Source organism: Xenopus laevis, chromosome 9_10L, assembly GCF_017654675.1.
Source record: "Xenopus laevis strain J_2021 chromosome 9_10L, Xenopus_laevis_v10.1, whole genome shotgun sequence".
NCBI lineage: Eukaryota > Metazoa > Chordata > Amphibia > Anura > Pipidae > Xenopus > Xenopus laevis.
The window spans coordinates 81,515,435-81,541,392 of record NC_054387.1 but is presented as its reverse complement, the minus strand read 5'-3'; the positions used below and the strand labels follow the sequence as shown (position 1 = coordinate 81,541,392).

The following is a 25,958-nucleotide window of genomic DNA, read 5'->3' as shown; positions in this document are numbered from 1 at the left end:
ACCAAAAGTCTTATGAATTTGGATTCAGTATGATAGGTGCTGATAACATAGGGAATACATTTAAGGTAGATGTGAGGCTATTTTCAAAATCTGGTTATGTATAGTATATAGCTGTGTTTATAGAAAGACAGATCTTTATGTACCACATGCGTATGTAGGCTGTATGGGTTAACAGTGTTTTTGTTTTTTATTCTTTATTACTGCTGTCACTGTCAGTGTTTCTATACGAAAAGAGGAAATGCATAATTAGCCACAAATTACTTCTGTGCAGAGTTGCACAGTAAAGGTTACAAACAGTTATTAGAAGCTAATGCATTGCTATGATAAATGGATTCTATTTAGAGGTGAACCCCTGCCAACTAATACATTTCACGTGTAGCTATTTTATTTTTTATTTTAAAGGAATATTTCTTATTTATTTCTTACATTTCTTAATATTTCTTATATTCTGTGATATCTAATGCAAGTGCACAATCTCCTAATGGCTAGAGAGAGAGAGAGAGAGAGAGAGAGAGAGAGAGAATAAAGTACCCCCTATTGTAAAATAAAAGGATATTATCGAGGAGTTCCACGACCATATAAAAGCACGAAGTGACTTCTAATATTCTCATATTTTGCAACAGGGGGTACTTTATTTATTATAATACAGAAGTTTCAGTGAGTCATGTGACAGAAATGACTTCACTAAGCGCTGATTATTACCGATGACATCACTAAGCATGGCTGTGTATTATAGATATGTATTTGTATGTGCGTGTGTATAATACAATTTCCAAGGTACAGATGATGCTTGGAGTTTGAGAGAAGCCAACTTCTTGGGGAGTATGGGAAAAAAGTTCCCATACAGTACACTGCCACATTATACTGTAAGTTTTACATATTCAGGGGGCGAGTAACCTATTGTAAGTGCCTCACATTGGTGCAGAATATGAAGTCAGACTGCACACGTGACTGCAACTGCAACATACAATGGCCTATATGCCCAGGATGTGGTCGTTTTCGAAATGATATATGGCCACAGTAGGTCCTTGGATAATGTGGGTTTCATTTCTCGCTGGGCCCAGTTAGGAACGGGTGCTAGTGCTGTAAACCCACAGCAGCAGACTAAATGCTTGCTGATTGGTTGTTGTAGGTTGCAGAACCAAAAAAGCTAAACTAAGGGCCACATACAACAACAGGATTTGCACCTCTATAAATTTTCCTGCCAGCTGCAGAACCCAGAAACCTATAATCTACGATTCTATAATTATCCTACCTGTGATTTAGAGTCTCTTGAATGTACAATGCAGTTGCACAGCACATTCCCCCACTGTATGGACAGGTCTCTGCCACTCCGATATTGGCACTGACATCTTTGCAGATTTACAGAAATTGTATGCATCCTCTTCTTCTGGAAGAAGTCACTTCAAAGGGTGGATCGCCTTTAAGTAATTTTTATTATGCTATAGAATGGCCAATTCTAAGTTATTTTTCAATTGGCCCTCAGTGATTTTTTTTTTTACAGTTTTTGAATTATTTGCCTTCTTCTTCTGACTCTTTACAGCTCTCAAATGGGGGTCACTGCCCCCATCTAAAAACAAATGCTCTTTAAGGTTACTTACTTAAGGTTACCAGATAGCTGAAATTGCAAACTGGAAGCTGCTGAATAAAAAGCTAAATAACTAAAAAAAATGAAAACCAATTGCAAATTGTCTCAGAATAGCCCTCTCTACGTCATACTAAAAGTTAATTCAAAGTTGAAAACCCCTCTTCAGGTGAATAGTTGTCTTCAATTGTGCTGGCAATGCAACTTGGCAGTGGTAAACATGTTGCACATATGCCTATCACAGGGCACATGAAGATTCAGCGTTGCCCTTTTAAAATATATTCCCCCCCCAAATTTCAATTTGCCATTTAAAAAGTCTCTATACTTCAAAGCTGATGCTGCCTCCTACATAACTATATAGCAACACAGTGAAAATGGAATCCATATAATAAACTTCTGCCTTCAGATCCAACAAAGTAATCCTGTATGATCCATTACTTAGGTCCACACCAATTTCACTTTGGCCATAGATTTGATGCCTGCTGCAACCCGTGTGTCAAATTGATTTTCTCGAATATATAAAATGGGAAGTTGAGGGAAGTGAGTGACATTGACCTCATTCCGAACTGCAGATTAATCCCAGTGCTCACAAAATCCAAAAGCGTGAAGAGTAAATTCAGTGCCAGGATTAGGCAGAAATGTCACACACTCAGGCAAGAAGTGGATAAATTAACCCCCTAGCAACAAGTAAGAGCAACCTGTGTAATTTGTTTCTAAGAAATAAATGGTGACGCTTTGCTACATAATTGTTTTTGTAGTAAATTGCAATACGCTGTCTTGATACACAATCAGGCTCATTTATTAACTCTGGGCAAACTTGCACCTGTGCAGTTACCTACACCAAATGTGTATAAATGCACAAATAAAAGAGCTGCCACCCCAACCACAGTCACTAAAAACATTCATTCTTAGGAGAAGCACTAATCAGTGTCAATTTTGGGGGGGGGAGGAAATTGTTGCAGAATGGCAATTACCATGGGTCCATTTTAAAGGACATATTATACTGTGTAAAGCTGGCCATTTGTAGGATGATGCATGTTAACTTGGGAAAAAATAGCTAGGCATATTGAATGTGTATGGTGGTCAGCCCACTGATTTGGCTACTCACCAACCGAACAGATGTGTATTTATATGTGTGGTGTGTGTGTGTGAACAGATGTATGTGCAGTTTCACAGTTGTTAGATACCTTTATTTTTATTATTTTATTTTACTATTATTATATATATATTATATATATATAATTCCAATTTCATTCCATACAGCACTCACCACTCAAAACTGTCACGGCTGGGTGCTAACCAGAAAACCACATAGTCCAATTAGTGAAAGCACTCACAGCTTGTTCCATCAGTTTAAAGTAATACCATTTTGGAATATATATATATATATATATATATATATATATATATATATATATATATATATATATATATATATATATACATATATATATATATATATATATATATATATATATATATATATATATATATATATATATATATACAGGGAAGTCCAACTGTTCTAGCTGCCTCCTAGATACTTTGTGTTGTGCAACTGGGCACATGCCATTTATGGGAAGACAGTAAGTAAAGTTACAACTGACTAATCAGTGAGATCACAATGGAGTATATCCCAGTTCCTTTCCATGTTGGCTGAAGAACTCTTACACATGCTGAAGTGCTTTTTCTAGGGCAATCCCAATAGCTGTGCTTTTTTTAAATACTCATGCTAATAGATAGATAGGTAGATAGATGATAGATAGAAAATAGATTACGGATAGATGATAGATAGACAGACAGATAGAGATAGATAGATCGATGATAGATGATAGATAGATAGATAGATAGATAGATAGATAGATAGATAGATGATATATAGATAGATTGATAGATAGATAGATAGATAGATAGATAGATGATAGATAGATAGATAGATAGATAGATAGATAGATAGATAGATAGATCTGATAGGTTGTGGAACCCCAATAATGCCTAATAGCGTTGCAACGCAAAAAATTTAGTTTAAAATCAGTTATGCACACCATGTTCATTAACATTTACTTTTTTTAAAAGTTTATCACGAGGACCCACCCTTAAAGCACAAAACCCCATCTTCAGGTCCTGATGAATAGGTTAAAGAGACCCTGAGGTTACACACAGATAAAGTAATACAGATACACTGATATAGTACACAGACATATAGATAAAATACATTAACTGTTCAACCGAGAAATGAAATCCTCTTTAAAGTGTGGACTGTCTATTGGAACTCCTGGACCAGAACATTCCATGCGTGTGACTGTGGAACTGGCATGGACAACCTGTACCAATCCAGCTACTACTGGTAACTCATCAGGTGTAACCCTGGACTATGAGTACTACTGGATTGCAACTCATCAGGTACAACCTTGGTCTATGAGTACTACTGGACTGCAACTCATTAGATACAACCTTGGTCTATGAGTACTACTGGACTGCAACTCATCAGGTGTAACCCTGGACTATGAGTACTATTGGAGTGCAACTCATCAGGTGTAGCCCTGGAATATGAGTACTATTGGAGTGCAACTCATCAGGTACAACCTTGGTCTATGATTACTATTGGAGTGCAAGTGATCAGGTACAAGCCTGGCTGCCAGGCAGCAGCTGAGGCTACAGGTTGACTATAGGAGACAACAGGTAAGAATGTATTTCTGGAGAACAGTAAAGATTTCCTACCAGAGTCCCGGAGTGAGTGAGCGGCCCCCTGAAAACTCCTTTGATGTTCCTGAAGTGGCCGTTGCTGAGGTGGGAAGAGCTGATGACAATGTAGTAGCACTCCATGGAAAGTGATGAAGGGATGTCAGGCACAACGCGAGGAGGAATGTGATCTCTCCGCTGCCACAAATGAACTTAGCGCTTCTTCAGGGAGTGCGAGCGAACGAGGGAGGTGGGATTCTGGGCTTTGCCGCTGCTTTCTGGGCTCTTCATCAGCGACTGCGTGTGAGCAGTTTCCCTTCTCCCTTTACTTGCTGATGCCGCCGCCGCCTCCGCTCCTGCCAACAGCCTCACAGTTATTATACTGGAGCGCCGTGTCGGTCCATTGCACTGATTGAGCCAATGGGAGGGAGGCGCCTGGGCTGCGAGTGATTCCTGTCAGGATGGCGCTTCTGTCGCACGCCGCTCTTATTTGCTGCTACTTTTGTACAAAGTGAGAGCGACGGAGCAGCAATTCACACATTCAGCACATAAAGAGCAGCAGAGAGTTTCCTCCTCCCCTAAAAAAAAACATATTCCAAACCCATGTAGAATTTCCATAGTCTTTGCCATTTCTTCTTCTGCCAGGGCAATTGCTATATAGCTAGCACTAGAGGATTATACACTAGTTTTATTAGAAATACCGAATAAGAAGTATTCTATATTATAACTTACCCTGCAACACGTGTCCTTGTCATACAGCCCTTGTGTATGATTACTATGAATGTATATAACACTTGTCTATTCTATTATATGCCAGTGCTAACAGGCCACTACACACCACATACATCTTAAAAAAAAATGAGAGAGAGAGCACCCAAACTTACAGTATCTGTGGAAAGGGCCACGGTTTCTGCTGAACAGGGGTGCAGCCAAAAAAAAAAAGTTCATAAAGATTGTGCCACAGTTTCATAAAACAATAGCCCACAAATAATCCCTTCCCCACCTTTGCTTTTAATTGGTATTTTGACTAGGCCCTGGCTGCAATGAGACAAAGGGGCTTATTTACTAACATAGATTTTATATTGCAGTAGTGCAGTTACCTATAGCAACTGATCAGCAATTACATTTGGCTTTACAATAAATCAATATTTTTAACCAATTTAAGCAACAACTCCCTATATGAACCCAGATGATTTTTTTTGGCTGTTCAGCACCAGCTATGCCCTAATCCATTCAGACCATGTGTCTTGTCCCCCTCCAGACCCTGGCCAAGTAGTATTGGTGCCCAAGGAAATTCTACCAACGTCGGACTTGGGGACTGGGGCCCGCCACCGGATGGCCATGTCAAGGGCCACACATACCATCCCCTGATCCCCCACCCGAGGAGCAACCCCCCCTCCAATGCCCTCCCCATGTGTGTGTGTGTATATATATATCTATATACTCTTGTATTTGACTATATGTATTTTGTGGTCACAGCCTCATTGCACCCCCGCCTAATGGTTTTAAAAAATAGTGGTGAGCACAACTTTCCCTTGTTTGTTATAGTTTATACAGGAGCAGTGACCAGCTCTATGTTGTAGCTCCCACCCTTCCCAGCTATAGTCAGGTGATCCCACTGGTGTCTAATAAAAGGGCAGCCAAGTATGGAGGTTTACTTTGAAAGCAGCAAGTTAAGTTGCAGGTAATACCTAGTCCCTTTGTAAAATGTATAATGAAGCAATAGAATTCTTAATGAATCAGATAAAATTGAGCATAGGACTGGCCAGATATGGGATGACTTTGACGTAGTTGGCCAGCTTAAATATATTGCAATATATGGACAAACAATCCCTGTTTTGTTTAAAGGGTAAGGCATTTTTTAGTAGCAGTATGCACAAAATGTCGCTGTCTTAAATATATTGATAATGGGTTGAGTGCAGAGGACTCTTGTATTTGACTATATGTATTTTGTGGTCACAGCCTCATTGCACCCCCGCCTAATGTTTTTAAAAAATAGTGGTGAGCACAACTTTCCCTTGTTTGTTATAGTTTATACAGGAGCAGTGACCAGCTCTATGTTGTAGCTCCCACCCTTCCCAGCTATAGTCAGGTGATCCCACTGGTGTCTAATAAAAGGGCAGCCAAGTATGGAGGTTTACTTTGAAAGCAGCAAGTTAAGTTGCAGGTAATACCTAGTCCCTTTGTAAAATGTATAATGAAGCAATAGAATTCTTAATGAATCAGATAAAATTGAGCATAGGACTGGCCAGATATGGGATGACTTTGACGTAGTTGGCCAGCTTAAATATATTGCAATATATGGACAAACAATCCCTGTTTTGTTTAAAGGGTAAGGCATTTTTTAGTAGCAGTATGCACAAAATGTCGCTGTCTTAAATATATTGATAATGGGTTGAGTGCAGAGGACTCTTGTATTTGACTATATGTATTTTGTGGTCACAGCCTCATTGCACCCCCGCCTAATGGTTTTAAAAAATAGTGGTGAGCACAACTTTCCCTTGTTTGTTATAGTTTATACAGGAGCAGTGACCAGCTCTATGTTGTAGCTCCCACCCTTCCCAGCTATAGTCAGGTGATCCCACTGGTGTCTAATAAAAGGGCAGCCAAGTATGGAGGTTTACTTTGAAAGCAGCAAGTTAAGTTGCAGGTAATACCTAGTCCCTTTGTAAAATGTATAATGAAGCAATAGAATTCTTAATGAATCAGATAAAATTGAGCATAGGACTGGCCAGATATGGGATGACTTTGACGTAGTTGGCCAGCTTAAATATATTGCAATATATGGACAAACAATCCCTGTTTTGTTTAAAGGGTAAGGCATTTTTTAGTAGCAGTATGCACAAAATGTCGCTGTCTTAAATATATTGATAATGGGTTGAGTGCAGAGGACTCTTGTATTTGACTATATATATATATATATATATATATATATATATATATATATATATATATATATATATATATATATATATATATATATATATATATATATATATATATATATATATGTAAGCAGATACCGGTGCACACAGAATTCATCAGCAAGTGTGTGGAATAGCCCTTGGAATGAGTATGAGTATAGATGAGTATGAGTATATATATATACATACACACACACACACAAATATGAGGGATACATTAGGCATGGGTGTAAAGGTACAAAAAAGCTTTAGTACTAAGTCTACTCCACTTCTAATTGATAGCAATCAATCAGAAGGAGGCATTTATTTGTCTATTGTTTGAAACATTTGGAATAGCAGACCTGGAGCAAATGTTGTTTTATTACTTTGTGTCCAGCTCTATAGAAGTGTCGGAGAGCAAATGCCTACTGTAGCTCACAGCAAGATTCTATGCAAATTCCATGTGTGGCATTAAGAAGCTTAGGCTCTCTAGTCATAATTTACAAGATTTGCCTTTAATTTTCTTTATTTAACATTTGAATAGTACATGAATAAATGATGGAAATCAGACATAGCATGGTGTATAGTAGGTTGGAAGGCCCTGCATTACAAAATCAATAAACTTTTTGCCAAGTCATTGACTTCACAGCTACTATTATTTTCGTTGCCTGCCAAGTAAGTAACAAACTGGCAGCTATAATCTCAGCTCCACAAGAGTCTCTGCTAAAAGGAATTTTCGCTAAAAGGCATTAAAAACGTTTCTTTGGCTTCTGAGGAAATAAATGGCAATTGTAGCTGAACAGGACAATTGCACAATGTACATAATTCATTAGCACTTAAAAGCATCCCCATAAGTAGGAAAAAATAATGTATAGGGTCTTTTTCCCAATAATGCCTTTTTCTTTTAGTATTTGAGTCTAAGTATATGGAAATTCTCTTTTACTTGGTGTAATGTATTAAAAATATAGCTGGGAGCCTCTTAGAAAAAAACAAATACTGCAGAAAAAGCACTTTTTGAAATAATAAAAGCAGTTATTTTCAGACCTTGTTATCAATATATATTTATTTCAGATCTAAACCCGTACTTAAACCGTACAATATCTTGTCAGCCCCAATCCTCGCTTTACTTTATAAAAAATAATGTATATATATTGTAGCGATTTTAGTTAGTTGGACTGTGGTCTCACTGGGGAATAGACCTTTACTTACACTTCCAGACACTATAAAATAGGGATGCACCGAATCCACTATGTCGGAACCCCTGAATCCTTCACAAAGGATTCAGCTAAATACTGAAACGAATCTGAATCCTAATTTGCATATGCAAATGGAAAGGGGAAAAGATTTTTTACTTCCTTGTTTTGTGACAAAAAGTCACTCGATTTCTCTCTACGCCCCTAATTTGCATATGCAAATTAGGATTTGGATTCTGTCCGAATCCTGCTGAAAAAGACTGAATCCTGAACCGAATCCCGAACCGAATCCTGGATTCGGTGCATCCCTACTATAAAACAGAGGCACAAACAGTTCAACTGAGCATAACTGGTTGTTAGCAATGTTCCCACTAATTCCTTCTGGGCTGTGAGCACAACATAATTATTTTGTGCACACATTTTAAACTTGTGTGCATACTTTTTAAAAACTGTGTGCTCTGGTCAGAATTAATAAAAATATTTGTGTTCTCACACAAAATTATTTGTGTGCACCACAAATTATTGTGTGCTCTGACCTCAAAATGTTGTGTGCGCTGGCCTCAAAATGTTGTGTGCGCTGGCCTCAAAATGTTGTGGGCGCTGGCCTCAAAATGTGTGTGCATTCGCACACAAGTTTAGGGGGTTATTTATTGAAGGTTGAATTTTAGAGCTTTGTGAGCATTTTTGACCTCGAATTAACTCACAACTAGAATGGTTTCTAATTTAAGAAAAAAACTTGAATGTCAATGAGTTTTCGGTGAAAAAAACTTGAATCACTCAAATTGATTGAGTTTTTGAGCAAAACCCAAAAATGTGAACATCATGAAGGCTTCAGATATCTTCAAATGGTTCAAAGGACCCGAAAATTTGAGTTTTGAGTAATACCCTTGAAAACTCGACTCAACACTTTTTGTGGAAAAAATGACTCGACCTTTGATAAATAACGCTTATGGCTGCCATGTTGCTTCCACCGATGTCATCCAACAAGTCAGCTAGTACCATCTGCACATACATGCATAGATTCAGGGGCTCTGTATGTCTTGTGCAGGTTTCAGAAAGCCAATGTGCAAATGTGATAAGGCTAAAATTAATTCTAATCCTAATGCTTCAGTGGGCAGATTTGATGCTAGCCAAGGCTCGGGAAAATGCAGAATTGTAGTATTGCTGGCAGAATATCAAAAGGCAAGGGTTGGGAAAGCTTAAACTATAGAGCAGACACTCCTCCTTAACATCTTCCGGTTTACTTGTAGTTTCAAAAGATGTTATATGATATAAATATACAGTAAATAAAGGGGACCTGTCACCCTAAGAAATAATTCCAGATTATATTTTATGATGTTAGTCAAGCAAAATAAACTTTACTTACACTATATAAATTATTTAAATCTTGTTTCTGTCTTGCATTCACAATCACATCAAGGAGACAGCCGCCATTTTGCTGGCACTATTATTAAAAAAAGTTTAGCATCACGCCAAAACCTTGTTTATTCGCCAGAATAGGGCATACTAAAGCCCATGCACTGGCTCCACAATTTAATGGCTGAATGTGGGAGTGCAGTGACATCTACTAATCTACTAAATGCAGAATGGTAAGTGAAAGTAATTGCTTGCCCCGCCTCTATGACTAAGGCATAGAGGAAGGGCCAGAGCCAGATTAAGACTAAACAGGGCCCTAGGCAAGGTAGTGCTTCTAGGCCCCCCACCTCGAACCACGTAAAGTTATAGTTGTAAAAGAAGCACTGCTATGCTAGCGCATACCTCCCAACATTTTGGAAATAAAAAGAGGGATAAAAAAATTTGTGTGGTGAAAATCTTTTTGACCACACCCGTTTTTGTGCCAACACCCCCTAATTACCATGTTCATTTTACAAAATTTGGCAGGTTTTGAAAGTTTGAACATATTTCTATTTTTTTTTTGCCAGTTATTACAGTTTTGCACTGTCCCACTCCCAGAGACTCTTTACAAATTACTTCTCCCACAAATAATTTTTTGTAGTAGCTGCTACGTTAGGGGGGCCTGGAACCCGGAAGATTTCTTAGGTAATTTTTTTCCTGGCCGGGCCCCTAGAGCTAGGCAGGCCCTAGGCAAGCAAGCAACACGTGATTGGCAGCTGAGATTTTATAGCAGATTTTATAACAGTTTATAACAGGTATGGATGTTTTAATTTTCATTTTTAATTTGGAAAGGACTTTTATTTACAGCTGTTTATGTCTGGGTGACAGGTCCCCTTTAAGAAATATAAAAAACAAAATGTTGCCAATTATAGATAAACAAATATAGAGAGATTAACCTTGTTTCACTAGGTTAGGACTGACACAAAACTGCCTTTACGGATGTGTGTCAGTTTATAAATGATTTGTACAACCAGTTAAAAAAATGCATCATGGTACAAAATGTAGACATTTTCTCTTTGTCGAGTATTAGTAGAATATAGTTTTCCTTTAAAAAACAAAAATTATACAGTGGAGTGCTGGGGTACAGGCAAACATGTAAAAAGTCATGCCTACACATGCACCTAACTGGTTTTATTTGTACTGTGGGATGATCGACATTTTTACTCTGTGTACATAATAACAAAGGCACACATTGCCTAGCCAAAGCAACGTCTCTCATTTTACAGAATAAGAAGTGGTGGTGGTGGTGGCAGCAAAATGCTGTAAAGATTCTGTTAAAATAGAGATAAATAATGGAAGGTACAACAAAATACAGGGAAATACTGCAATAGAACACATTTCCACCTGTTATGTAAAACAGAAGATTGGGATAAAGTTCATCTTTCAATACTATAAAGTTCAACAATTAATGTTCAGCCCAGCTCTCTTCCAATCTAGCATTTAGGCTAGAATTATTTTTTTTTTCCATATGAAGCGCCAACATATTTCTGTATTTTATATCACTCCCATCAGGCTCTAGATTCAGAGGCTAGCTAATTCAGAGGCTATATTTTGTTGATAATTCCTTACCTTTCTATTCAGACCCTCTCCTATTAATTTTATAGTCTGACGTTTGCTTGTGCAATTGCTGTGCATCCCAGTGCATTCTGCTGGAAGGAACAGCATGAGTTAATTCACCTCAGTCATTGCACAATGAGACAATTTAATATAGCTTTTACGAATAGTTGAAAAAGATTGTGCGCCAGTGTGCAGTTTATATAATAACTGAAGAAGTTATGTTTGCTCAAAATGATTATACCACAACAGTCTAAGGGCTATTCCACACGGGGAGATAGCGACGCGTTTGCGGTCGCGGCGACAAAGCGCCGCGACAGTCGCCGCGACCGGCGCAGGCGACAGTTTTGTATGGGCGCCTATGTAAAAACGCCTGTGCTAACCACACGAGGCGATGCGCTTTTCAACAGTCGCCTGAAAATGCCTCGCCAGGCTTTTTCAGGCGACTGTTGAAAAGCGCATCGCCTCGTGTGGTTAGCACAGGCGTTTTTACATAGGCGCCCATACAAAACTGTCGCCTGCGCCGGTCGCGGCGACTGGCGCGGCGCTTTGTCGCCGCGACCGCAAACGCAGGGCTATCTCCCCGTGTGGACTAGCCCTTATGAAGCATATTACATTGCTAGATGCACATTTCTTGTCCAGTATTTGTGTTACATTCCCTGGGTGTAGACCCACAAGAATGACCAAGGCTTGATCTCTTTTGCTTGTGTTCAACATTGGTCATGTGAAAGATGGTCCTAAACTGTAGTAGTTTTAAAGGTATTGTTCACCTTTGAGTTAATTTTTAGTATGATGTAGAAAGTGAGACTATTTGCAGTTTTTTTATTATTTTGGTTTTTTAAAAATGATTTAGCTTTTACTCAGCAGCTCTTCGGTTTGCAATTTCAGCAATCTGGTTGCTAGGGTCCAAATTACCCTAGCAACTATGCATTGATATGAATAAGAGACTAGAATATGAAAAGGAGAGGCCTGAATAGAAAGATGAGTATAAATAAAAAAAGTAGCAATAACAATACATTTGTAGCCTTACAAAGCATTTGTTTTTTAGATGCAGGGCCGCTTCTGCCATGAGGCAAGGTGAAACCCTTACCTCAGGCGGCAGCGAGCGGCCAGTTACAAGGGGCGGCAAAAAGCCGCCTCTTGTAATTTTAAGAGCCCAACTTCCGGGTTTTAACCCGGAAATTCGGCTCCGCTAGTGCAAAGAGCGCTCTAGCGCTCAATGCACTAGCGATACTGCCCCCTGAAACCCGCTCCGACGCTAATTTTTAAGCGCGGAGCGGGAGAGAAGGGGGGCGGCATCTGGGCTGCTGCCTCAGGTGGCAGCAGCCCCAGAATCGGCGCTGTTTAGATGGGGTAATCGTTTTTTAGTTTTAATGTTGGGAAAAGTCAGAAGAAGAAGAAGACATATAATTCAAAAACTATATAAAATAAACAATGAAGACCAATTGAAGAGTTGCTTATAATTGGCCATTCTATAACCTACTTAAAGTTAACTGAAAGATGAACCACCCCTTTAATATTAGTCTGTTCACACAAGTGCAGTAAGTCAAGGGTATCGCCCGCACATGAATTTCTTCACAGTTTAACAAGGAGAATTAGCAAAATCGCCAGCTCTGTGTAAGCATAAAAAAATGAGTGCAGTTAACATGCAGTACTTTCAAGAGCAGAATCATTTGCACAGCGAACATTGCCCGGCACCGCATTGGTGTATTTAATGTGCAAACATAATAGCAAATTTTTATTTGTGCTGTAATTGTTATCAAGAGCTTTTTAACTAAAGCATAATTGCAAATTGTGAATATTTATGTGCGCACTCTGCACTGGAGTTAGGCCACAACTTTGGTGGCAGGATAATATTCACTAAAAAGGTTTTGCAAATTGTGAATTTATATTTGCAAACTTACAGTAACTGCTATATTCAATCAATGACTACACACAGTGGCCATGCTCACGCAAACTCCCATTTCATTTGCGTTCCATTTGTGTATATTTGTGCAAATGCTCGTCTGACTGCAACAAAATAAAAGAAAGGCACAGCAGTGCAATAATTCAGTGTTTATAGTAAATGATGCACAAAAAACCATATTCAAAATAAATATGCACTTTACAAAGCTTAAAAATGACTCCCCCATGTGTTCTCTGAGCTGACAATGATCCTCAATTTTGGCGCAGAGCAGGGTCCAATTTTTGTTTGTTTGTTTTTCACTCCAGATAAAGGTCTCTATGTGAGACCAACATGTTGAGTAATAAACTTGCCTTTTTCATTTGTATTTTTGTAGTTGGCTGGAGGACCTTTCTGAAACACCGTCCAATACAATGGACTAATGCAATTTTTCAAGCTCTCCTGTCTTTCGAAGAGGTTCTCCTAGAGTCTGCAGTGAAGATCAGAACAGACAATGCGGCGGCAGCTGCAGCTTATATCAGAAATCAAGGGGGGACAAGGAGCAAGGCCTTGCTCAGAGGGACTGTTCCAATCATGGAATGGGCCCAGATCCACCTTCAAGATCTTACTGCTCTGTACATTCCGAGAGCCCAAAATCTGCAGGCAGATTATCGCAGCCATCATCTCCTACCCGAAGGGGAATGGGAGTTAGATCAAAAGATCTTTCACTGGATAACATCTATTTGGGGCTGTCCAGAGGTGGATCTAATGAAGACAGATCTGAACTCCAAGATTTAGATCTTCTTCTTCAGAGTCCCTTGTCCAGGAACTGCGGAAGTGAATGACTTCTTCCAGAGTTTGGAGGGTCTGTTTGTTAATATCTTTCCTCTGGTACCGATAATACTGAAAGTCCTGCAAAAGATCTTATTGATGAGGATGGAGGTGATCGCCATTCTTCCCGATTGGCCCAGGAGACCCTGGTATCCACTCCTGAGGAGCCTGCCAATTGCAGATCCGTTACCACTTCCACAAACCAGAGGTCTCCTGCTCCAGGGCAGCTGGAAGCATCCGAATCCAATGAACCTCAAGTTGATGGCATAGAAGTTGAGAGGGGTATCGTAAGAGAGGATGGTAATTCTGATTTGGTAATTGATTATCAAGGCCAGGAAAAGCAACACAAATTCTAAATATCATAAAATGTGGAAGATATTTCTTCCTGGGCTGTTAAGAAACATCTTAATCCTTTAACAATCTCTGTGGAGGATATCCTGGTGCTTTTTCAGGAAGGGCTCCAAAAAGGTCTGAGTCTCAGCACTCTGAAGGGCCAGGTCTCGGCATTGTCAACAATTTTGGAGAAGAGGTGGTCAAGAGATCCATTAATAGAGAGGTGCAGTGCAAGAATGTGTCCAACTTGGGATCTTCCGCTTGTTCTGAAATCCCTTTCTACTGCACCATTTCAGACTTTAGATTAAAGGGATACTGTCATGGGAAAAAATACTTTTTTCAAAACGCATCAGTTAATAGTGCTGCTCCAGCAGATTTCTGCACTGAAATCCATTTCTCAAAAGAGCAAACAGATTTTTTTATATTCAATTTTGAAAGCTGACATGGGGCTAGACATTTTCTCAATTTCCCAGCTGCCCCTGGTCATGTGACTTGTGCCTGCACTTTAGGAGAGAAATGCTTTCTGGCAGGCTGCTGTTTTTCCTTCTCAAGGTAACTGAATGTGTCTCAGTAAGACATGGGTTTTTACTATTGAGTGTTGTTCTTAGACCTACCAGGCAGCTGTTATCTTGTGTTAGGGAGCTGTTATCTGGTTACCTTCCCATTGTTCTTTTGTTTGGCTACTGGGGGGGGGGAAGGAAGGGGGTGATATCACTCCAACTTGCAGTACAGCAGTAAAGAGTGATTGAAATTTATCAGAGCACAAGTCACATGACTTGGGCAGCTGGGAAATTGACAATATGTCTAGCCCCATGTCAGATTTCCAAATTGGATATAAAAAAAAGTTTGATCTTTTGAGAAATGGATTTCAGTGCAGAATTCTGCTGGAGCAGCTCTATTAACTGATTCATTTTGAAAAAAAATGTTTTTTCCCATGACAGTATCCCTTTAAGTTTCCTTGTGGTTACTTACCCTGAATTTTTTTTTCTGGTGGCCCTTACATCAGCTCAGAATGTGAGCTCCAGGCCCTTTTGGTCCTCCTTACTCAATGTTCCATGAAAAGAAAGTAATTCTCAGACAAATGCTTAATTAATTGCCTAAAGTTGTTGCTAAGTTCCACATTAATGAACCAACTGTATTGCCGTTCTTTGAGCCTCCCGCATCCTCTCAAGAGGAAGATTCAACTCTAGATGTCAAAAGATGTTTGGAGATATACATCAGAAGAATAGAAGACCTATAATGCTGTTTGTTGTACCAATAGAAGAAAAGGAGAGCCAGCCTCCAAAGCTACTCTACGTTTCTGGGTAGTCAAGACTATATACAGGGTTTATAAGGAGCAGTAAAGGAACATTCTATACGTGGTGTGGCAGCCTCACGGGGGCAGAGGCAGAAGTGTCTTCCGATATGATCTGCAGGGCAGCAACTTGGGTTACCCCTAATACGTTTATAAGACACTACAGATTAGATGTTGTGTCTTCATCTCAGGCACAGTTCGGCCACCGTTTCTTTTTTTAACCTGTTCGGCCAAATAAATATGAGCATAATTAGATTCCCTCCCTTTGTATTGATTGTGTTTTGATTGCTTGGATATTACCCATTAGTATGTTTTTCATGTTGATGGGGATGGCCAGGAAAAGAGATGAGTACTTTTCTTACCGAAATTTTCTTTTCCTGGCCATCCCCCCACTCAGTTAGTTGCCTAGGGGCTTCTGAGCAAGTGGCGAACGAGCAAGTGGCTTTATAAGCTGCTGCCCTGCCTGGATGTGCTCCAGAACCTAGAATCTATGTTCTGTGGCACTAGTCCTGTAGAGAGTCATTAATGACATTTGACACTTCATTATTTCTTTTGAATTAAACCTTTCTATAAAGTTTATCTATATGTTGTGTAAACATGATTCTTTTTTTGTCCTGTTGAGATGAAATGGCTGCCCCATTGCTACACAGCATCTTATCTATGTAAACTGTGTTTTTGAAGCAAACGCTATTATTTACCAATGTGCAGTACATTATGTTACATGCATATAAAGATTTTCCATGTTTTGTTATTACCGGTCCTTTAAAAGCGTTCTGCTGAGCTGGAGACAATGCAGTATCTGTGAACAATTGACATTCAGACCCCCAGTTCATATTTAACTCTGTAATCAATCTGTAATAAATCTTTAAAAATACCCAAAATGTATTTTTGCTGACTACTGCCGGATTCCTCAGGGGAAATCACATGCAGAGATGGATATTTAAAATTTCATAGCAACTCTTAATCCTGACCAGGTATTCATCACACATCACTAAATCCCTATCACCTACTCTGTTATCAAGCTATTCTAAAAGTTTGTGACTAGTAAACGTCTTAATATTACAACTGCTACATGATTAGTATTTCATATAGAATAAATGAGACCCATAATACATATCTTGCCGCACAATACTACATAACTGACTTTTTATTTTTGTTTTTTTTGTTATTTGTGCCCGTGATGAAGACCAATATGGTCAAAATGCGTTGGGCTCACTTTTTATTTTTGCAATTTTTGTATATTTTTAGTTTTTTTTTTTTTGCTTATGTAATAAATATATTTAATTTCTTCAATACCACATAACTGGCATACATCTTACACATTTAAAACAATCACAATTTGCATAACACTTTTTAATCCAATGAATGTTGCCAGATCAGTACCATTATTTAACATTACCTCTTACCCTAACATCCCATCCATTTAGATGTGCTTAAAATGCTCTCCTCAAATAATCTTCATTGCTCTAATTTTTTGATCCACATACTGTAGCCTGCAGCTATAATATAATAAACATACCAACAATTCATATATATCTTATATCTCCTATTTGTAACTGGGGTATCCATCACCTGACATGCTAAATATCAACCTACATGTATACATCCTATTTGATTGCTAAACTTCTTAAATTATGAATTAATGATAATGCTTTCTTTTCTTAATAGATTATTGGTTGCAATTAAACTTTTATTACATCTAGCTTTTCTATTGTTCTAGGGCTCACAAAAAGGCCAAAATATGGACTTTATCCTATGAAGACACCACCTTATTAGTACTCCAAAAATTTATGAAAAACTACATTTTTTATGGTTTATCTTGTGAAAATGTATGGATATGATGCAGTTTGATGGAAAAAAACTTTTCTCCAAATTCAATTTTTCCCAGAGACTTCAGTGTAATACACAGTGGGGGTCATTTATCAACACTGGGCAAATTTGCCCATGGGCAGTAACCCATGGCAACCAATCAGATTGCTGCATTCATTGTTCTACTTGCAGCTGGTTTCAAAAAGCTAATCACTGATTGGTTGCTATAGGTAACTGTCCATGGGCAAATTTGCCCAGTGTTGATAAATGAGCCCCAGTGAGATAAGTTTTTCTCATTGAATTGCATCTGGTTCTGTGGGAAAATTTGGAATTGAATTAAGAGATAATACTTTCTAATCTAATTAATCTGGGCTAATTTGTGCTGGTCCTCCTGAATATCCTATAACAAATATAGCCCCCCTCCCCCCATTAACTTTCTTTTTCTATTCTTAATCAACACTTCAGCCTCCATCTGACAACAGAGAAAAACATTGCTGTCTTTTTTTCATGTGAAATGTCTCCAGTAAATATTCACCAATTTATTAAAAGCACAAGAACAAATTTTCACAAAGAGAAATTTTTCCAGGTACAGGCTGGTGAACTACTTTTATAAAGATAGAGCAGCCACCCCATCCAAGATAACATATACATCAATTCTTCATGGCAAAATTCTCTAGAGAATTTCTCTAGAGAATTTTCACCTACAATTGTAAGGGGAAAATATTCTGGCAAATTCTCACAGAGAATTTACGCCAGAATATAATTTCTCTTGAGAGTGTTGTGAAAATCACATGAAAATGAAGAGAAAATTCACACTTTGTGCCCCATTAAGTTTATCAGAGACTGTGTCTGTGTTATCATTGTTCCTAGTGGGGCCACCCATAGGTGTATTCCAGGATCCCACTAGGTGAAGGCACTGCCACTGGGGAGTGGCTCAGGTTTGTCCAATGCCATCAGGTAAGCGCCATAAGTGCAAAAAGAGGTATTGACACTTTTTTTTTACTTTTTAATGACTTATTTATGTTCGCACCCACAAATGTGGTTGCATAACATTTTTTGCACTTTGAAATTCGCGCCAAGCATCATTGTGCCTACCTGTATGGGGAAATGCTGGTGCCCTGGAGATGGCAGTAAGGAATGTTCCAACTGCGCATGCGCTGATACAGAGCTTCCTTTGAGATTGAGATTACCGAATCGGCTAAAGATGGCCCCCCGTGAGCTCCGCTGCACTGACTCTGCAACAAGGGGTAATTACTGGCTTAGGGGTATTTACTTCTGTTAACTTCTGTGCAGGGGGGAGCAGGGAGGGGGGAATATGGAGGATAGGGGGTAGGAGTTTTTATAAGAGAGGGGGTTTAGTTCTCCTTTAAAGAAGAGTGGATAAAAGAAAGCATTGTACCATACAAATAACAATGATAAATGATAAAACTTGGAAAGAGAAGTTCCATTTAATGTCACAGTGCTGCTATTCATGTGATGCCCAAGTTCCGTGCATATGTTATATCCTTGGGAGCTCATCTAAGTTCCCTGAGCTTATGGAAACAACATTTATGCAATAAAATATGAAATGTTTGTCACATGCCTAGAAATGCATAGCAGTTATTCAGATGTTTGCTTTTAAACTACTTACCATTAAAGGGGTGGTTCACCTTTAAGTAAACTTTTAGTATGTAATAGAATGGCCAGTTCTAAGCAACTTTTCCATTGGTTTTCATTTTTTAGTTTTAATAATTTTTTATAATTATTTGCTTTTTTCTTCTGACTCTTTCCAGCTTTCAGATGGGCCTCGCTGAGCCCATCTAAAAAGTAAATGCTCTGTAAGGCTATATACTTATTATTACTGCTCGTCTTTCTAGTAAGGTCCTCTCCTATTCATATTCCAGTCTCTTATTCAAATCAATGCATGATTGCAAGGTAATTTGGACCCTAGCTACCAGATTGTTTATAATGCAAATTGAAGAGCTGCTGAATAAAAAGCTAAAAAACTCAAAAACCTTAAATAATAAAAAATGAAAACCAACTGCAAATAGTCTCAGAATATCACTCTCTACATCATAATAAAACTCAAAGGTGAACAACCCCTTGCTGGTTGGTTGCTATGGGTTAACTTAACTTTGCAACTTCTAATACGTTAGCCCATTACACTGTAAGTGGGATGAGGTATAAATTTCAATTTAAAAGTCAGAAATGTTTTCACCTGCAGAGATGTTAAAAATCAGCAATACATCACACAACTAATAATACAGGTGCCAAAAATACAGCAGAACTTGCCAATGGTGTTTTCACAAACAGGAAAACTAAAATCAAATCAGACCCTTTAGATGCAGGAAAAAGATTTTATGCTGGCTTGAAAGGCAAAAACTTAAATACAAAAAGAAATATTTGTGTTTAACTAAAAATAATTAATTAATTATCTTATAAAGGGAAAATAGTCGCTGAACAGACTGATACATACAATTATTGCCAACACCAATAAAAGTGCAGGGGTTTAATACATAAATATAGCATAGATGTCTTCAAGTTATTAACATGATATGATTAATGATAAAAAACATACAGTATCATTTTAAAAAATTTCAACATCAAATAGAATTGTTTTGTTATGGAAGCTTAGGTACCATCAGTTTAAAGTTACAAGTATGTGATGCGTTATACGGAAACCTGTTATCCAGAAATTGCGGAAAGGCCACCTCCCATAGACTCCATTTTATTCTAATAATCCAGATTTTAGAAAATGATTTCCTTTTCCCCTGTACTAATAAAACAGTACCTTGTACTTAATCAAAATGCAGATATAATCAATCTTTACTGGAAACCAAACCAGCCTATTGGGTTTATTTAATGTTTACATGATTTTCTAGTAGACTTAAGGTATGAAGATCCAAATTTCAGAAAGATATCTGGAAAACCCCAGGTCCCAGGCATTCTGGATAAAAGGTTCCATACATGTACTATGAAAAATTCCTTTTCCTTATTTCGGGTAATAGACCTCATTTCTGTTGTTGATGCTTCATCTATGAATTTAGCTAAAGTGTTCCATAAATCAATTAGCATATTTCATGATAACAGTGAAGCCTACACAGATAACCCAAGGAACATAAAGTATGCTTGGTAGGGTTTCAAACCTTAGATGAAACGTCCAAGTTTTCTTTGAATTCAGTGGGCATAGGTGGATATTTGATGCTACCATGGATCTAGCCATGAGTAAATGCAGTCAAAGACACAAATACAAACAATGAATGTGACTTTTATACCCTGGAGCTGCTAATGATGAATTCAACCAGCTGCATTAATATAGGACAGTTCACACTTTTGCAAGGTTATCTGACCGTCCTTCTTATGAAACAACAGGTTTAGATCTGAATGCAATCAACTAAGATACATACTGGGATACTAAAAGCGGCTGTTTTCTTTTTCTTTTTTTGGGTGAAGTTTATTATCAAATTTAGCTATCCAATTAGCACTTACTACAGAACAAGATCTCTTGTTAAATCAAAGTGTCATAATCGAAAATTAGTGCTGTATTTGGTGGTTCTTAAATGTTTTATGTCGCTGATGTAGAGCTTTGGCTTTATGCCTCCAGGATTTTAACAAGCAAGTACTAAATTCTGTTGAGACTTTTATGTAGGTGGATGATTACCTGATAACAGGCTTTTTTTCCTCATCGGCATTCAGGTCTAATGCTTAAAGTCCCTTTCTGATAACTTAGTTCGCTACCATAAGCTGTTACTTTTGGCATGGCCGTATAATACAGGGTTTGGCAAGTATTACATATGTGCAAGAAAGAAAAAAAGAGCTGACCCATAATGCTGCACCACCCCATCCTGCAATCAAATTACTCTGTGAATCAATTTAAAACGTAACTTTTAATAATATATATAAAATTTAAAGTCCTGGTAAGGCAATAGAATCAGGGAAGAGCAGGGAGAAGGAAAAACCCAAGGTAAGGGGTTAAGGGTATGAACCTGTGGTCTAAGAGTGGGTCTCAGACCAGCCTAGGTAGAGGGTTAATAGTGTATGGCTGTGCTCTCTGGAATAGGTCTCAGTCCCGCCTAGTTAGTTAACACCAATATATCAGGTACTCAGCTTGTCTGTTATTATAAAATCACCTAAATAGTGCAATTGAGAACCTCCCCTTCACCCACAGCGCACCCCTCCTGCCTGCATAAAAGGAACCCGGTCTCTAAGCATGAATCAGATGCACCACAGAACAGCCTGCCTGCCTATAAAGTGCTTCAAGCGTCAAGGCTCAATCCGCCGATTAAGCTAGCATGTCTGCAAATCTTTTCAATTAGCTAGCCAGCCATATCCAACCCCTTCACCCGCATAGTAACCCTCCCAGTACCGTGGACAGAGGTCAACCTAATGAAAGGTGTTTTTGCTCCCCCCTGCCTGCCCAATTCTAAAAACCACCTAACGCGCATTTTGCCTATAGTCGTCTGGCTTTTGTCAAATAGTGATGAATGGTGCTCCCTACCTTATTTTTGTTCTCAAGTATTAAATACATACATTTACTTATATGTTTGGGGCAGTTGTTTTTATACTTTTCCATCCAAGACCACATCAAAGGCCATAATTCTGTCAATGCCCCCTTAGCTTATAACAAGAAGGCAAATATATGAAATATTTTTGTATTAGCCATTCAGCCACAGTTCAAATAATCTAGCACAGAAACTGCAGTCATTTGGTTCCCATGTTTCAATCCTCCAACATGTTAGACTGAATAGTAGCTGTTAAGAGCCCCTAAACTGTAGGAGACAGTACAACCATATTTGTGTGGTCACTACCAACAGAGGGTAACATCACCTAAAATTTAACAGGCTCAGTACTGGGGTGTGAAAAGCCTTAGTAGAGGAGGGAGAATCATTTGTTCTTCTGCACACACAATACTTTTTTACTAAATTAAAGTTATGTAAGTATCTACAGAATAAGCCTTCCACTTTAGTAGCTACTTGCTAGTTCCTCAATCAATTTAATTAACAACATGTATGGCTGTTTTTTTATAAACTTGAGTGGAGGTGTAGCCTAGTGATCAGCAAATTTATTCCACTTCGCTTTGGCGCGAATTTCCCGCAAAATTAGCAAAACTGGCGAAACATCGATTTTGACTCTGGTGACAATTCGACGGCGTCAAAATGGGCGCCAGCGTCAAAGTTGATGCTGGCGCCCATTAAAATCAAGGGCGTCTGTTTATTGTTGCCGGCATCTAAATGGGTGCCAGCGTTGGAACCGTCGTCGAAAAAATTTTGACACTGGCATTGAAATTTACGACGGAGTCAAAATGTTTTTGACGCCGGCGAATTCGTGGAAAATTCGCAAATGTATTCGCCAGTGACGAAATGGTCAAATTTGCGCCTGGCAAATAAATTTGCCCTTCACTCGTGTAGCCACATCTTTATGTAGGAATGCTCTGTGGATGGAATGAAGTCCAGGAATATCAGGTTTTATCCTCCTAGTGGTTTATAAGGTAAGGGAGATGCTATCCTAGCAGCTACTGGAGGTAAGAAAGGTACCAGGGAAGATAGAGAGCCCTGGCATTAGAAGTGAAGTAAGGGAAAGTCATAGCTGATGGATCCTATGAACAAGGACGAGCTAATGTTGGCAAGATCCTAGGTTTAGCTGCTCTAGGAGCCGAAGATTGCTGGGGCTAGTTAAAAGAACATTTGGAAACCCCACTGAGGAATGTGCAGTGTGGAAGGTTAAAAACGTAATGGGGCTCATTTATCAACACTGGCCAAATTTTCCCACGGCAGTAATTAGTACTTGGCTTTTTTTAAGGCAGTTGTAGGTAGGATAATGAATGCAACAATTTGATTGGTTGCAATGGTTAACTGCATACAGACAATTTTGGCCAGTGTTGATAAATAAACTCCGATGAGTTTAACACCAGCGTATTGATGCAAGTCTAAATTGGAAAACTGGGCAGCAAACTGGAAAATGAGGTTTAATGTTTAATGCAAGGTTATGCACTTTGGCAAAAATAATATACATTCAAGTTATACACTAAATGGCAGTGTCTTGGGAGTTTCCATAAATGAAAAGGATCTAGGGGTCTTTGTAGATAACACGTTGTCTAATTCTGGGCAGTGTCATTCTGTGGCTACTAAAGCAAATAAAGTTCTGTCTTGCATAAAAAAGGGCATTAACTCAAGGGATGAAAACATAATTATGCCTCTTTATAGGTCCCTGGTGAGGCCTCATCTGGAGTATGCAGTGCAGTTTTGGACTCCAGTCCTTAAGAGGGATATAAATGAGCTGGAGAGAGTGCAGAGACGTGCAACTAAATTGGTTAGAGGGATGGAAGACTTAAATTATGTGGGTAGACTGTCAAGGTTGGGGTTGTTTTCTCTTGAAAAAAGGCGCTTGCGAGGGGACATGATTACACTTTACAAGTACATTAGAGGACATTATAGACAAATAGCAGGGGACCTTTTTACCCATAAAGTGGATCACCGTACCAGAGGCCACACCTTCAGACTAGAAGAAAAGAACTTTCATTTGAAGCAACGTAGGGGGTTCTTCACAGTCAGGACAATGAGGTTGTGGAATGCACTGCCGGGTGATGTTGTGATGGCTGATTCAGTTAATGCCTTTAAGAATGGCTTGGATGATTTTTTGGACAGACATAATATCAAAGGCTATTGTGATACTAAGCTCTATAGTTAGTATAGGTATATAGAATTTAATTAAAAGTAGGAAGGGGTGTGTGTATGGATGCTGGGTTTTCATTTGGAGGGGTTGACCTTGATGGACTTTGTCTTTTTTCAACCCAATTTAACTATATAACTATGTAAGTCACTGACAGCTCTGCAATCATTCTTGGGGATTTCAACTTCCACATTGATGATGCTTCACAACCCTGGCCCTCTCGTTTTCTCCGCCTAACCTTCTCCTTTGAGCTCCAGCAGTGGACAAACACCCCTACTATAAGGATGGCCACTTTCTGGATCTAGTGATTACTAAAAAACTCTCTCTCACTGGTTTTAACAGTGAACCATTTCCCCTTTCCGATCACAATTTGGTTATATTTTCCATTTCTCACTCTCCGTGCCCACCTGCTTCTTCCCCCACTGTCTTAGTCCGGGATACACGTGACATTGACCTTCCAGCCTTAGCTCAGTCTTTTAGCTCCAGTCTTATTTCCCTTAAGGAAAGGTCTGATCCTGATATCCTGGTAAGTTAGTATAATCACATACTATCCTCAACCATTGGCTCATTTGCCCCTTTACATCTAAGCGTTCACGTGCTCTGAACCCACAACCCTGGCTGAATTCACAAACCAGATACTTACGCTCCTGCACGAGATCTGCTGAACGTATGTGGAAAAATCCCGTACGCAAGCAGACTTTATTCACTCTAAATTTCTATTGTCCTGCCTCAATTCTGCCTTGTCAAAAGCCAAACAAGAGTACTACAGTACCCTTATAAACAATCACAAATCCAACCCACGACGCCTGTTTTCTCTATTCAATACTCTTCTCCATCCCTCATCAACAGTATCAGTCAACCAGACACACTCTCCTCAGGACTTTGCTGATTTCTTTAAAGACAAAGTAGAGTCCATCCTCAATCAGATCCCTACCTCTACTAATGTAAACCAGTTCCTCCTTCCTAAGTCCCCTTCTGCATGTCTTAATTCCTTTCCTCCGTTAACAATGTCTGAAGTCTACAAGCTTCTTTTGTCCTCCCCACTCACAACTTGCCCCCTTGACCCTATGCCTTCTTCTCTGCTCAAACACTGTGTTGCAGAGCTTACCCCACTACTTACTCACATCTTCAATTCTTCTCTAGCTTCTGGAACCTTCCCTTCTCCTTTCAAACAGGCCTGTGTAAAGCCTATTCTTAAAAAGCCCATGCTTGACGAAGCCTGTCTATCAAATTACCGTCCTGTCTCCCTTTTACCATTCGCTTGGCATCCGTAACCAGGCTGCATCTTGGCTCTCTTCTTACCTTTCTAACCGATCATTCACTGTCTCCTATGATAACAAAACCTCATCTCCAGTTCCACTTAATGTGGGGGTGCCGCAAGGCTCTGTACTTGGTCCGCTGTTGTTCTCCCTGTACACTCTGTCTTTGGGAGATCTCATCCATTCATTTGGCTTTAATTATCATCTGTATGCTGATGATACCCAAATATATTTATCCACCCCTACATTAACAGCTGAAACAGAGGATCAGATCTCTAACTGCCTCCTGGCTATCTCAAATTGCATGAACCAGCGCCACCTCAAACTCAACCTAACAAAAACTGAACTCATCATCTTTCCACCTAAGCCTGGTCCTACTCCCCTATTTACTATCTCTATTGATGGCATGCTCATTAATCCTGTCAACTCAGCCTGCTGTCTGGGGGTAATCTTTGACTCCTCTCTCTCCTTCTCTGATCATATTAACACCACTGTCAAAACCTGTCACTTTTTCTTGCGCAATATTGCCAAAATCCGTCCCTTCCTTTCACCTGATACATCCAAGACGCTCATGCATGCTCTCATCCTAT

General features: G+C 39.1%; 1 protein-coding gene across 1 annotated transcript in view; it reads right to left on the bottom strand.

Annotated features, from left to right (window-relative positions):
• znf804a.L (zinc finger protein 804A L homeolog) overlaps window positions 1-4,757 on the bottom strand; it is an 80,670-nt gene extending 75,913 nt beyond the window's left edge. The window contains exon 1 of the mRNA XM_018236867.2: window positions 4,307-4,757. Coding sequence (XP_018092356.1) covers window positions 4,307-4,411 — 105 coding nt within the window. The 5' untranslated portion in view covers window positions 4,412-4,757. The remainder of the gene's footprint in view (window positions 1-4,306) is intronic.
• Between the last annotated feature and the right edge of the window lie 21,201 nt (window positions 4,758-25,958).